At 37.9% G+C, this 14,429-nt stretch overlaps 1 protein-coding gene across 1 annotated transcript in view; it reads right to left on the bottom strand.

The window, feature by feature from the left end:
* NMNAT2 (nicotinamide nucleotide adenylyltransferase 2) overlaps positions 1-4,899 on the bottom strand; it is an 84,143-nt gene extending 79,244 nt beyond the window's left edge. Inside the window, exon 1 of the mRNA XM_034409643.3 lies at positions 4,653-4,899. Coding sequence (XP_034265534.1) covers positions 4,653-4,737 — 85 coding nt within the window. The 5' untranslated portion in view covers positions 4,738-4,899. The remainder of the gene's footprint in view (positions 1-4,652) is intronic.
* Positions 4,900-14,429: the final 9,530 nt, after the last annotated feature.

Genomic DNA, 14,429 nt, shown 5'->3' with positions numbered 1-14,429 from the left:
GCTCATTACTCAATGACTTCAACATCTAGCAAGGATATGCAGATGTAAATGAATCACACCAGACTAGAATCACATCACATTTCAAGCAAAAACTCTTTTTTTTTTCAATGAAATCATGACTCAGGACTACTTTTGGCAAAGGCCTCAAAGTCATATTTTGTATATAGACTTTGCAACAAAAGATCCTAGTTCTGTGTATGGGATCCTTGCCTTTTAAATCATTGCACTGGATCAGACCTTTATTAGAGACTTTGTTCACTCTAATCAGAACTATACTATAGCCTACAAGAGTAGGCTAGAGAGATTAATTACCTAATTCATTATACATAATCTTCCTATTATTTATTAGACTTTTATATAACCGTAATCAAATCTAAATAGTTTATAACTCAATAAATACACATAATTACAAATAAAACAATGAACAGTGACAAAATGTATGTGTCCTACTATAATTATCTCACCTTAAAATACAACATTCATGGTACTGCATCTCATTCAGGACAATACATTCTAACCTTCCAAAATAACTAGATTTTGACTAGCCTTTAAGAGAACAGGGGTTATTCTTGCCTCTGGGTGAAACTGTTCCAAAGAAAATGTTTCATGCTTTATTCTAGTACATAATGCAACAACTTAAGACATTTTTCTTCAACTACAGAAATCATTATAATTGATGGAATGAAAGCACAGTATGAATAGTACCAATGTCAGTTGTGTATGTTAATTCAAACAGCAGTTCCAATAATTACAGGCAGATTCACAAATGCGTATGTCAATACAATCATCAAAACTATTGTCATAGTTACCATACACTGCTACTGATAATAATAATTTATTAAATTTGTATTCTGCTTGACTTACATAATGTCATACATAAAACTTTTATATCCATGAACATTGTCTCAAACTCCATACCTCAAATCATACTCTGATATGGAAACAAAAAGGACAAGGAAGGAAGGGAGAAAGTTTCATAGGAACAAATGTCTGTTTGGGTAGCTGAAAAATCTAAATTTTACAGTGAAATAAATGCCCACCACATCTTACAAGACATTATAATTAATTTCTGTCTTAAGATGTATATGATGACTGGTATCTGAAAGGATGCTAATTACTTTGAACAAAATAATAATATCACCAATCAAATTATATGTAATTAAAAAGACAACATTCATGCTAAAGCCACTTTCAATTACACTCTCCCAAGAAAGGAAGGAAGGAAGGGAGGGAGGGAGGGAGGCAGGCAGGCAGGCAGGCTAGATTTCACCTGGGATGATTTCGAAGATGATATTATTATTATTATTTTTAGCTTTTAAATTGTCAAATGGGTTTTAGTTTTTAATGTTTTAAATTTTTGGGCCACAGTTATTTAATTCTTTTAATAATTTTAAATTTTGTATTGATATGTGTTTTAGTTCTGACTGTGCACCGCCCTGAATCCACTAGGAGAAGGGTGGGATACAAATTGAATAAATAAATAAATAAATAAATAAATAAATAAATAAATAAATAAATAAATAAATAAAATAGATGCCTGTTTCTTTAAACACTTTGTTTCGCTGGTTCTCCACTTCCATTATTACTCTTATTACATCACTCTGCTAAACAAACAATTCCCTCAATACTGTTAAACTAAGTCTGCACTACTATTAATCTTCTCATCATTCCTATCACCATCTCCTTCCACTAATGACTGTATGACTTTAACTTTGTTGCTTGTATTCTTATGATTTATACTGACTGTTTCCTAATATCATTTGATTGCTTATTTGTACTCTATGACTATTATTAAGTGTTGTACCTTAAGATTCTTGACGAATGTATCTTTTCTTTTATATACACTGAGAGCATATGCACCAAGACAAATTCCTTGTGTGTTCAATCACACTTGGCCAATAAAATTCTCTTCTCTTCTCTTCTGTTCTGTTCTGTTCTGTTCTGTTCTCTTCTCTTCTCTTCTCTTCTCTTCTCTTCTCTTCTCTTCTATTCTATTCTATTCTATTCTATTCTATTCTATTCTATTCTATTCTATTCTGGTCCTCAAGGACAATTCTAGAGATTCTTGAATTATATGACAACTATTTTCTACCATGAGCAACTAATTGCTCATACCAGTAAGACAAAACTGAATTGTGGATAGTACTGTAGATTACATTGGCAAATGAGCAGACAAGGATTTACAAGAATTTGGGGCTCAGGACTACATAGAAATAATTGTGTGGTAAATATGGACCAGACTTCCCCCCACTTTGCTGACAAGTGGAAAATCAAAGGATTATTCAGAAGGAATATTGGCTTCCTTTCTTTTCTTGTATGCTAATATTGACATCACAATAATACCACATGCTCTTTAAAGAGGGGGGGAGAGAGAGAGACAGAGCATGCAGATGTGAAATCCTTTATGAAACGTTGCATTAAATGAGGAAAAATGGAAATAGAAGTATCTACAAGCTCAGCAGGCTTCTGGAAGAATATAGGGGAAAGAGACGGATTTTTAGTTCTGATTATACTCTATTGTCCACTCAACACATATATCACTAGACTCATGAAAATCTATTTTAACTGCAGAGCACAATTAGCATATATTGGTTTATGAAATCAAAACATTCCTATTCCTCCTCCTAAAGTTGTAAATATATTACAAAACATATTACAAAATAGCATCCCTCGTACATAAAGAAGTAGGATAATCTTACAATGTTGATACAAAAATAGTTTTTAACATACACAGTATATGCATTATTTTCAAAGTACTCTTTCCCATGATTTGGTTGAGAATGTCATCTTCTATTAAAAGTTCCACTTAAATTAGAGTCTAAAATGCAGTTTTCTGAAAATAATATTTACCTCCAAAGTGAAAATGGAGGGAAAGGATATGAATAGCTTTTCCTGAGTGTTAAAACACCCTGTGCTGGGTTAGAGCTGCACAATTTCTTTACTAAATTGTCTTTGCAAATGTTATTGAGAGGAGACACGTACACACTTTTCAGTGATGTACAATAGATAATTATCTTATGAACTAAGTGCACTTGGACATTTGTTTTCAATCATTATACCTATGGCTAGCTCATCAAAATGTCAATCTCTAAACTCCCTGATATTGGTAGGAGAGGACTACAGTTTACTATTCTTCCCATGAAGCCATTTCAGCACTTGGAGCTGCGGACAGCAAACCACCTTAACTATTCTGCCAAAGCATATTAACGGCCATTATAATCCATTATCTTATATAGAATAGACCTTGAAGGATAGTCACAAATCACATGGGGTTTGGTACTCCAGTTCACTAGTATGGATTAGTTCCACTGCCATCACACACACAAATATATATTAAGGGGGAAAACGAGTGAAGAAAATGAGTGATGCCTTGAACCAGTACTTTTTCATTCTTTACTTTCAAATTGCACATACACTAGCATGTATGGCCAATAAGCTTATAGGACTGAGACCCAAAATCCAAGTATGTAGCTAAAAATGCAATTTTAATGACAGTTATATTTGGCAACTCCATCCAAAGTAAACAATACATTGAATTTTTTTTTTCTGAGATTGTGTCTTAAAAGTATTGCTAGCCTCCAGATCTACTAGCAATATAGAAAATATTTCCTCATCTCTTTCCTTCACATCTCTGAGCTGCAAAATGCTCCTCTGATTCTCCGTTCTCTCTCCCTCCCATAACCAGTACAATATATTACTCCCTATGATAAAGTACACAATTGTGTTTACAGCCATTTCCCATATAACAGACACATTGTAGAGGTCCAGCACAGACATCTGAAAGAAAGGAAACTAGGAATGCCAACAAACCCTGCTTTTCATATCTAAGGATTCATACATTCAGGCTTTTCCAAGTGCAGTGTTAAGATTAAAACTCCCAGCAAAGTGCACCCAGAGGAGCAAACCAGAGCTTCTGGGTGAAATGCACGTTACAGTAAATAGGGGCTTTGCCCCCGCTTACGCCATAGTGGCGGGGTGGGGGTGAGGGGGAATTGAAGTGGTCCAGTTCTTGCCTCCTCCCCCTCCACTGTCCATTTCTGCGTCAGAGCAGGTGGGAAGGTAGCAAGGCTGACATTTTCCCAAGGAGAAGGACTCCCTGAACAACCACCCACCCTCCCTTGGCTACTGGACAAGGCTACTCCTCGGTTTTTCTGCCTAGATCCATCTGGCATCCCCGCCCCTCATCCAATCCTCTCTCTAGCTACCCGCTTTGGACCCCTTTGGAGAGCACCCCACCCCCCGCCCAGCCCAGTCCCTGCCCTGCCTCGCGCCCATCCTGGGGTGGTATTAAAGACCCTCAGTTCTCCTCATCCCCCTCCCGCCCTCCTCTGACGCCGCTCCTAAGTGTTCTCCAAACAGCCCCCACCCCCGCTTTTATTTCCATCAATAGGAGCCGCCGCCCCTCCCCTCACCGCGGGAGAGCAACAGCAAACGCCGCGCAAAACCTCTCGGACGATCTCTGCCCTCGCTCCCTCTGAAGTCTCCGCAGCCTCGCTGCCGTTTCAGGACCCCCTCCCAGAGGAAGCGTCCCGGGGGGTCGCCGTCCCCCCCCCGCCCCCCGGGGACCCCGAGCCACCCCGTTCAAGCGCACCAGTCAGAAAACACCGAGCGAGATCCGATCGGATCGGGCTGAGCCCAGGGCGGGGACTCACCAAACATCTGAATGTGGCCTTTGGTGATGGGGTTGAAGCTGCCGCAGGCCAGCAAGATAACATGGGTTTTGGTGGTTTCGGTCATGGTGGCGTCTGCTTGGTTTGGCGCTCCCTCGGAATCCCGCTCGCCCGGCCTCTCCTCTTCTTTTTGTGTGTGTGTCAATGTGTCTGCAGAGGCAGGGGAGGCGAAGAGCTCCCAGACGCAAGCAGCGTCATTCTCTCCCTCCCCCTCCCCGCCCCGCCGCCCAGTTTTAACGCCTTCAGCGCCAGGCGGAGTTTACTTAACTCTGGGGCACCTCCAGGGCGCCTCCGCTCTTCAGGCAGATGGTGAAATAAACTCGTTTTTGCCCCCTAGGATATTGGAATCATTAGTGGTACTTAATTTGTTTTGCCCGGAAAAAAAAAAAAAGACGAATACGTACTTATGTTCAAGCCAGACTGGAAGCTTAAAAGACAATTCAAAGAAGACAAGCTCCTATATTCTGGTGCAGATAATTCAGGATAATGATTTACAATACATGCTGGTCTTGTCTTCACACTCACTAAAGTAGATTATATTTCCCATTTTTATCCTCTTATTTGAATATAAAGTATAATGGGGGGGGGAGGAGCCATTGCTAATGCTTACAGTCTTACAACCTCAATCCTGCAACTTTCCTGTCAAATCCATGTAGTGCTACATTCTCTCTAGGGAGGGAGAGAGGAAGGAAGGAGGGAGGGAGGGAAGGAAGAGAGGGAAGAGAGGGAAGGGAGAGAGGGAGGGAAGGAAGGAAAGGAGGAAGAAAAGGAGGAGGAGGGAAGGGGGAAGGGAGGGAGGGAGGGAGGAAGGAAGGAAGGAAGGAGCAATTTAAATCTTGGTATTATATACAGCATCCATAATGCCAACTCCAGTGAGGATGAGGATAAATCACAGGCGTAGTGCTGCATTTTGTACCTTGCAGCATCTCATCTTAAAAGAGCAAATAGAGGCTCAAGAGACCACACACAAGCAAGGTAAGATGACAAAGGAAAACAAGCCCCAGTAAGAGAAAAGATCTTAATATGATTCTGCTGTTAAAGTATATCAAATACACTGATATGCCACCATCAATGTCTTTTCTCATTGTACTTATCTACTGATCTGATGAGTTCAGCTTCACTAACTCACTGGTTATTTCAATTCTAAATTTAATAATCTGCAACTACTATGATCTCCTTTTAGTCTGTGCTAGAGGATATGTAGGCTTCTCTGGAGCTTTCCTTTGTCAGAATTAACCAGGCTTACTTTTGCTTGGTTTCTGCAAAGTAAGGTAGCCCAGGTAAGGTTAACTGGCTATTGTCTCCTATTGAGAGTTTGATATATGTGCATGTGTGATTGATGTGTTTTGATTATGTGCCATCAGGTTGCTGCTGACTCATAAGGACGACATAAGCAGACCCTCCTCATGATTATCTGTTCCTAGCCCCGCCATTCAGTTCTCCCAAGAGGGTATTCATATTTGCTATAATTGAGTCCATCCACCTTGCTGTTGGTTGCCTTCTTTTTCTCTTTACTTCTGACTTTCCCGCTATTATAGACTTCTCAAAAAAACTGGGTCTTTGCAAAATGTGTCTAAAATATGATACTTTGAGGCTGGACATTATGTCTCAAGTGAGAACTCTGGATTGATTTGTTCTATGATCCATCTGTTTGTTTTCTTATATATTCACAGTATTCTCAGGAGTTTGCTTCAGCATGAAAGTTCAAAAGCATTGATACTTTTTCCAATCTTTTTCTTCTCCTCCAAAATCCAACTTTTGCTTCCATAGAATATCAATTCTTTAATTTTGTCTTATTCCTCGATTCAATACTTCCAAAGCTAAAATAAATAGCAATAGTGATTAGGCACATCCTTGTCTTGTTCCCTTCTATATTTCACAAGGTTTTATTACGTCTCCATTCACAACTATCTGTGCCTATTTTGAAGTATAAATCAATCTCACCAAAATCCATGTCCTCCAAAATTTTAAACAAGTAAGTCCAGTTCAGATTCTCAAAAACCTTTTCTGCATTAAAAAAAAAAATCAATGCAGCTTGTTTTTTATTGTGTTGTTCTATAGTATTCCAAAATATCCAATACATTTCTAATATTGTCCCTCAGCTTCTTTTTAGATAAAAACCTGCACTGATTTTCATGAATAAAATCCTGTTGTCACTCTCTTGGCTAAACTCATCATAAATAACTTTTAATCATTATTCTGTATCAAGTGGTAATTCTTTTTAATAAAGTCTTGACCTTCTTTAGATATTAATGCTATATTAGCATCCATCCAACCATCTAGTATCTTTTCAGTCTATAGAATAGAGTTCATAATTTTTTGTAGCATTTGTAATAATTAATCTTCAAATGTTTATAATAAGAGGTTGGTAAACTATTAGGTCCAGTTACTTTTACTACTCATTTATCTTTGGCATTTATCTGATCTCTTCCAATCTGCACTTCATTCTTCATTCTCCAGATCTATGGACATAGTTAGTTACAACCTTTGCTGACTCTCTTTTGATTACTCCCCACAGTTCTGTAGCTACTCACTGGAGTGATGAATCTAACTTTATTTAATCTCCATTTCTAGTATTGTACAGATGTCATTATAATACTGGGATTTTTTTGAAAAAAATAGTAGATCTCTGAAATACTTTGTTAAGTTTCTTCCTAAGATCTTTGTCTTTCTTGGCTTTGGCTTTGCTTTTCTTGGCAATTTCCATCAACTGTTCTGACATTCATTTTGGTTTCTTCTGTTTCTTGTCTGTAGCAGTCTCTTTTCGTATTCATCCTTGACAATGTCTTTGATCTCATTCCAATGTTCTTCTGATTCCATTTTAATGAAGCTCAGGACTTTAAAGGGATCCCTGATGCATATGCACACAATCATATCATGGAAACCAGTTGCTTTTATTCTTCTCATTTAGTTTGACTTAGAATTGATGTATGAGCAATTTATTATCTGTTCTATAGCCAGCCACACTTTTGCAGCTATAACTAAGTGTTTTTATTTCCATTTACCAATAATATGGTCAATTTGATTTCTATGCATTCTTTCTAGTAATATCTTTGTACATTGGCATCTTTTTGGTTATCTGAAGACTATGTTAACACTCAAAAATATTCTGTCAATTTCAGATTTAATGTGAACTATTAAGTTAGTCTTCTTTCTCTTCTTCATCAAATGTTAGAGCATAAACTTGAATAATTGTCATATTAAAGGGTTGTCTGCAAAATCCAACTGATATTATTCAGCCCTTGATTGCATTATACCCAAATACTGTCTTTGCAGTTGCCTTCCTGATTAAGAAAATAATCCTGTTCCTTTGTTTTGTTTGTGCATGCATATATATGTGTATATCCTGCACTGTGTTCTTTTAGATGAAAATGTCCAATTCTAATTTATTTCAATTCATTCATACCTAAGATATCAATCAGTGGTGAAATCTGAACTCGTTTGCTACCGGTTCACTGGCCGCACATGCACGCTGCACTCATGCATGCGCAATATGCACCAAAAGGAGGCTTAGGAAGATAAGTAGAACAGCGGGGGGGGGGATCAGCTGTGGTGCGCGATCTTGGGAACCTTTTAAAAAACTTTTTTAAAGCATTTTTTTACTATCTATTCACCTGAACCGGTAGTAAAAAAATGCTTAAATTTTTTTTAAAAAAAAAGTTCTGACCATCAGCTGAACATTGCACAATCGTCGGAACTTTTTTTTTTTTTACTTTTTAAAGCATTTTTAACTACAGGTTCTGGTGAACCAGCCCGAACTGGTAGCATTTCACCCCTGATGTCAATGTGTACTTTATTCATTTCATCTTCCACTATATTAAGTTTTCCCATATTCATGTTTCTTATATTCCATGCTTCTGTTACAATTTTGTCTTTGCAGCTTTGTGTCTTAGATGGTGGCATTAGCAATTAGACATCCCAAAGGCATTTATCTAGCCACCTCATGAACACTATTAATACTATGAAATATCTTAGACCTTCCTCAGTAGCATCTGATCAAAGGGGCTGATCATCTGGGACTATATCTTCAATCATTTTATCTTATCTATCGATTTGATTTCCTTGGTAAAATATGGGAGTGGTTTACCCCTGACTTCTACTGCCATTTATGAAATTATGCCCTTGTTGTTGTTACTAATCATAAGCCTTTGGCACCTTACTATATCACTTCTGTCCAATATAGTTGCTTGCTTTCACTGGGCCAGTATGATGACCTTTGCATCTTGTGTGACACTGCTGCAGGTTTATACTCTTGGTAAACACTCCTGGCGTTCTTTACTCATCCCTGTCAAATATACCTCCTCCAAATAAAACAGCATAGCAGAACTGATTGATTGATTGATTAGGTGCCATCAAGTCAGTGTTGACTTTTAGTGACCACCTAAATTTAGATTTAAGGAAGATATATGTAGTCCAAATATTGGTGTCCAGTGTTTTGCTTATATATTGCTTTGAAAAACTTAATTTCCACAGATGGCAGAGATCCAATAATGGATTGATATTTCCCTTCTCCAAGTCCAGAAAGTTTCCGTATGCTTTTTCAGACTAAAATTCAGAAGCAAAAGGAAGAATGTAGAACCAATGAAAAACTGTCATTCTTGTAATCTTCCCCCATCACTGTCACAGTAGTTATTATTTATTTAATGTCTACACCACCTGATTTCTAGAGGCATACATACAAACATAATACACGTGCATATGTACAGAATATTTCTGGCTTCTAGTTGATTATCCATAATCCATAAGGGAATATAATAATTTGGAATGCAGATCTCTCTTTAATACCCATTATTTTATTTAAACAAGAATTTATTGTATCATAAAAGTAATTTAAAATGCTAATGCAAGATGCTGCTGGCTTTTTCTTTTTATTGCATTTTCATTTTTGTTTTCAGTCTGAGAGCTTTTCATTCCTGATACCAGTAAATTAAAGATATATTTCCTGTTAATGGCTCTCATTCCAAATCAGCAAAATCCCTTTCGCTTTCTGAAAAGGCTGAGGTAGTTTTGGTTTTAGTTTTGGAAATTCACTGGAAAGCTTTCATGCAGCCAAAAGCTGAACAGATCAATGTCATAAAATGCTAATCACAACAAGGAGGAAGAAACGGAACTCAGGGTACATTTATCCCTTTGTATTGCATCTCAGCGGTTCTTGATATTTGGAAAGCTATTAACTTTAAACAGACAGAAAAGGTTATGGTTAAATTCCTTATGAAAAATCATCAAACTCAAGCTGCAGAAAGGCCAGGCTAGCAGAACTTTATTTTCAGGCACAACAGATAAGCCTACAAATAGGTTCCGGATTGTATCAGGATCCAAGCAAGTCCAGAGTGTGGTGGCTATATTTTTACAGAAAATGTTTCTCATTTTTCAATGTCATTCTCCTTCAAGTCCATTTTAGAATGAAAAAAAGAGAAAGAACAGGAGCCTCAGATTTATGAAGGAATCCTTGAGGAGTAGACTGAGCAGATCAGTTAATCATGATCTTCTCCAAAAAGCTAAAACATACTGCCTCTTATTTAAATTATAATAATAATGCTTACATTTTTCTGAACACATGTACAACAGCACGTTATACTAGTCTGTGTGCTAGGCATGTAGCCTTTGTGTCTAGAATAGAATAGAACAGAACAGAACAGAACAGAACAGAACAGAACAGAACAGAATTCTTTATTGGCCAAGTGTGATTGAACACACAAGAAATTTGTCTCTGGTGCATAAGCTCTCAGTGTACATATAAGTAACAAGTGATAAATCGTGATCATAATCATCATAAAATGCATTCATCATAAATCATAAGATACAAGACTTAGTAATAGTCATAGGACACTAAATAAGCAATCAACATAAATCATATTAGGATACTAAATAAAACAATTATTATAAATTGTAAGATACAAGCAATGAAGTTATAGTCACAAGAGAAGGAAATAATAGTATAATAGGAAAGATGAGAAGAAGAATAGTAATATGGCCCTGTTAAGTAGTTTGACAGTGTTGTGGGAATTAGTTGTTTAGCAGAGTGATGGCATGGAGGGGAAAACTGTCCTTGTATTTAGTTGTTTTGGTGTGCAATGCCCTGTAGCAGTGATGGCTAACCTTTTTGCCGTCACGTGCCCAAAGCAGGGGGAGTGTGTGAGGGGGGTCGCATGCGCGTGTGCCCACACCCATAATTCAATGTGCCCTGTCCCCCTGTGCATGTGTGCGACACCACCACCCTGCGCTCCCCCCGCTTTTGGCACGCGATGGAACGGTAGGCCTGTTTTTCACCCTCCCCAGGGTCCAGAGGCTTTCTAGGAGCCTGGGGAGGGTGAAAATGGCCTCCCCCCCTGCGGAGGCCGGAAACAGCCTGTTTCCCGACTTCCAGTGGGCCCGGAAGGCTCGAAAATCAGCTGGAGCTGAGTTAGGACAATGCTTGTGTGCCCACTGATATGGCTCCGTGTGCCACCTGTGGCATGCGTGCCATAGGTTCGCCATCACGGCCCTATAGCGTCATCTTGAGAGAAGAAGTTGAAACAATTTATGTCCAGAATGTGAGGAACATTATCAAGCTAATAATGATAATAATAGATCATGACATTATCATTATCAAGCTCTTTGGCCAAAGAAAGAAACTGCTGTACCAGGAAACCAAAAAGATGATTAAGAAATGCCAGAAATGATGATTAAGAAACAAATTGTGCCTGACTTAAAAAAAAAAAAAGTTTGTAGCTAAAACTGTACAACCCAGCAGTAGCTGAGAAGAGGGATTGGGTAATATAGTAGAAAAAACATTGAGGAGATGATGGAAGTACACCCAAAGTGTATGGTACAGCTTCCTTACCTCAAGCAGTATGTGTGGTTTATTAATATTAATTGAGATTGAAATATAGTTTTTCCTTCAAGATAGAAACCAAAGTAGATTGCAATCAAGTGAACAAGCAAAACTATAATACTATATATTAGCTGTAAAAATTCACAGTGATTATTTGCAAGGATAGGGACATCAAAACATCAGATAAGATTATACTGTTATATGCTTTCTTGCCTTGTATCTTGCTAGGCTTTTGAATTCCAAAGCTATCCTACATTTTCTATTTTGTCAGTCAATTATGCTTTAGACAAAATCAATCCTTTGGGATTGATCATAGCAAGACGTTATAATTCTCTTTTCAGAAGCCAATACTACTATCCTAAACTTATTATCATAGGTTAGTCTGAATATTCTCTACCTCCTCTTTCTTTACATATTGACTAGTCTGGTTGGTGTTTTATTCCTGTATATATTTACTTAAACACAAACTACGTTGATTTATTTGTTGTATTGTGTGTAGTGATGACATACACATAACTATTTGATTTTTTTGCATTAGTTCAGGGATCGGCAACCTTAAACACTCAAAGAGCCACAAAGGTCCTAACCGGAAGCCCCCCATTCAATTCTGGAGCTGACCGGAAGTCCGGTTCCCCCACCATAGAGTCTCTCCCTAGCACGGCGTCCTTTTTCCTCTACCTGTCCTAACCAAAAGCCCTATCAATTGTGGGGCCGATGGGCGACAGGGAGCCACAGCAGAGGGATGAAAGAGCCACATGCGGCTCCAGAGCCGTGGGTTGCTGACCCCTGCACTAGTTTGTAAAAACCTATGTGTAACGTGCATTCTTTTTCTTTCAGCAAACTGTATAGAATCATTTGTGCTGGAAATGGCCCTGATTAGTGTCATGCTGCTATAAGAACATCATAACCTCAGATCACACAAACAGTTCATCTGTCATAACAATTCACTTCCTTATAGTGACTGTGAATTAACACTTCGGAAAAGTACACAAATTGAATAAAGCTTCAGCAAGTTGTTTTGGGATGCCCTTTATGCTTGCCCACTCCCTGAGTCACAGCATTAAAATCAATCCCCACTATCCTCAAAGTGAACAAAATGCATTGTAAATGTAGTTAACGGGTTTGCTAAACACTAAACAAAAACAATAAATACATTTTATACGTTGCCTAGAATTGTAAGGGATTAGAACTGCTAATAATTTTTAAAAACCCAAATAAAAAACTGAAAGGGGAATTTGATCAATGATTGTTAATAAGAATCAGTAAGCAATAGTATGGGGTTCAAATAGAGAATTTGAGTGGGGGATTTTGTATTTATATGTAACTGTCCCAGGGGTGGGTTCTAAAATTTTTAATACGGGTTCTGTGGGCGTGGCTTATTTTGTGGATGTGGCTTGATGGTCATGTGACAATTATTTAGGATTTAGCAGAGGTACTGGTCTACCAGGCTTTTAACTGCTTGCAAAGCTGTACCGATCTACCCATTTATTTTTGCAGGCACTGATTTACTCATGTATTTTTGCAGGCACTGGTCTACCCATTTATTTTTGCAGGCACTGGTCTACCCATTTATTTTTGCAGGCACCGGTCTACTCATTTGTTTTCTTTTAACACTGATCAGCTGTAGGGCAGCCCTTTGAAGCAAGAGTTTTTTTCCCTCTAGCCATCAGCTGGGACTCAGGAGGCAGCAATAGATTGGGGGTGGGGCCAAATAAAAGGTAAGAATAACGCAGGGGGGTGGGGGCAGGGGGTGGGCGGCAGAACCGGTTCAGTGATGTCATATCATTACCGCTACTGGCTCGGCGGAACCGGGCAGAACCAGGAGGAACCCACCACTGAACTGTCCTGGATGTTTATTGGATCACATGGAGCTGCCTCTGGCTAGTTGCTCAACCTCAGGTTCTTTCATCCTGTCTTGTGTATTTTTGATTCATACTTGATCCCATCCTTGTCACCACATAGAACAAGTTAGTGTAGCTTGTGTACCATAATGAGTTTCATAAAAGAAGGCATATAGGAGGCACAGCTTGTTGTGCAAAAATTAAAAAGTTGCCCATTTATTTTGCACAGCATTTATTATGGATGCTAGAATTATGTTCTTTGATCTTCTACATCCTGCACTGTTCCAGCACTAAATTAAGATGATATTAAAAAGAAAAAAAATAGGTTTAAAATGTATTGGAATAACAGACCAGCTTGTATTATTCCAAATGTATTGGAATAATAGACCATCTTGTCTATTTTTCTATCATAGAAAAAAGTGAAATTATTATGCAAAATGTTCCATATATTTCACAATGAATTAATCAGTTACAGTGGAATATAATGATTAATCAAATGATTAATGCAATGTAAATGAATGATTTATCATTAAAAAATAGAAAATAAAAAATAAAATGAAACATAATCAATGACAAAAGACATTTAATTTAAATCAGACACACACACAAAATACTAAATCCAAACCCTTGCTGGCCTTAGTATAAACATATGGGATTATTCTGTTAACTGTAAAAGAAAAGGTCATATCCCAGAGAAGGCTTAAAATTCTGAGATAGCTTTCAGATTAAGATGAAAGTGCCAAAACTGCAGAGAAACATTAAGAAAATTAAGGAAAGTCCTGTAGTTCTAAAGGAGGAAAATGTTCCTATCAGCTAAAAGATTTCAATGTACAGAATGACTTATCTCTCCTTCATAGGACAGAAGCTAAACATTAAGGTCATTTTCTCCATAGTAACATATACTGCAGCATATTCTATGAGATGCTTCTGATGTGACCTCAAATTTCATTGGTCACCACTTCTTTGGATTCCTATTGGCTGTTGGTTGTGCCTCAGGATCTGTCAATTAACATTAATACTATGATGGTGGTTTGTAAGACCAAGATTTTATAATTTTCCTTTATCCCAATGTTTTTCAATTTTTCTTCTCACAGCTGAGTATTT

The sequence above is a fragment of the Pantherophis guttatus genome, chromosome 3 (genome assembly GCF_059756535.1).
Source record: "Pantherophis guttatus breed Tessera chromosome 3, ASM5975653v1, whole genome shotgun sequence".
NCBI lineage: Eukaryota > Metazoa > Chordata > Lepidosauria > Squamata > Colubridae > Pantherophis > Pantherophis guttatus.
This window is presented reverse-complemented; position numbering and strand designations above follow the sequence as displayed.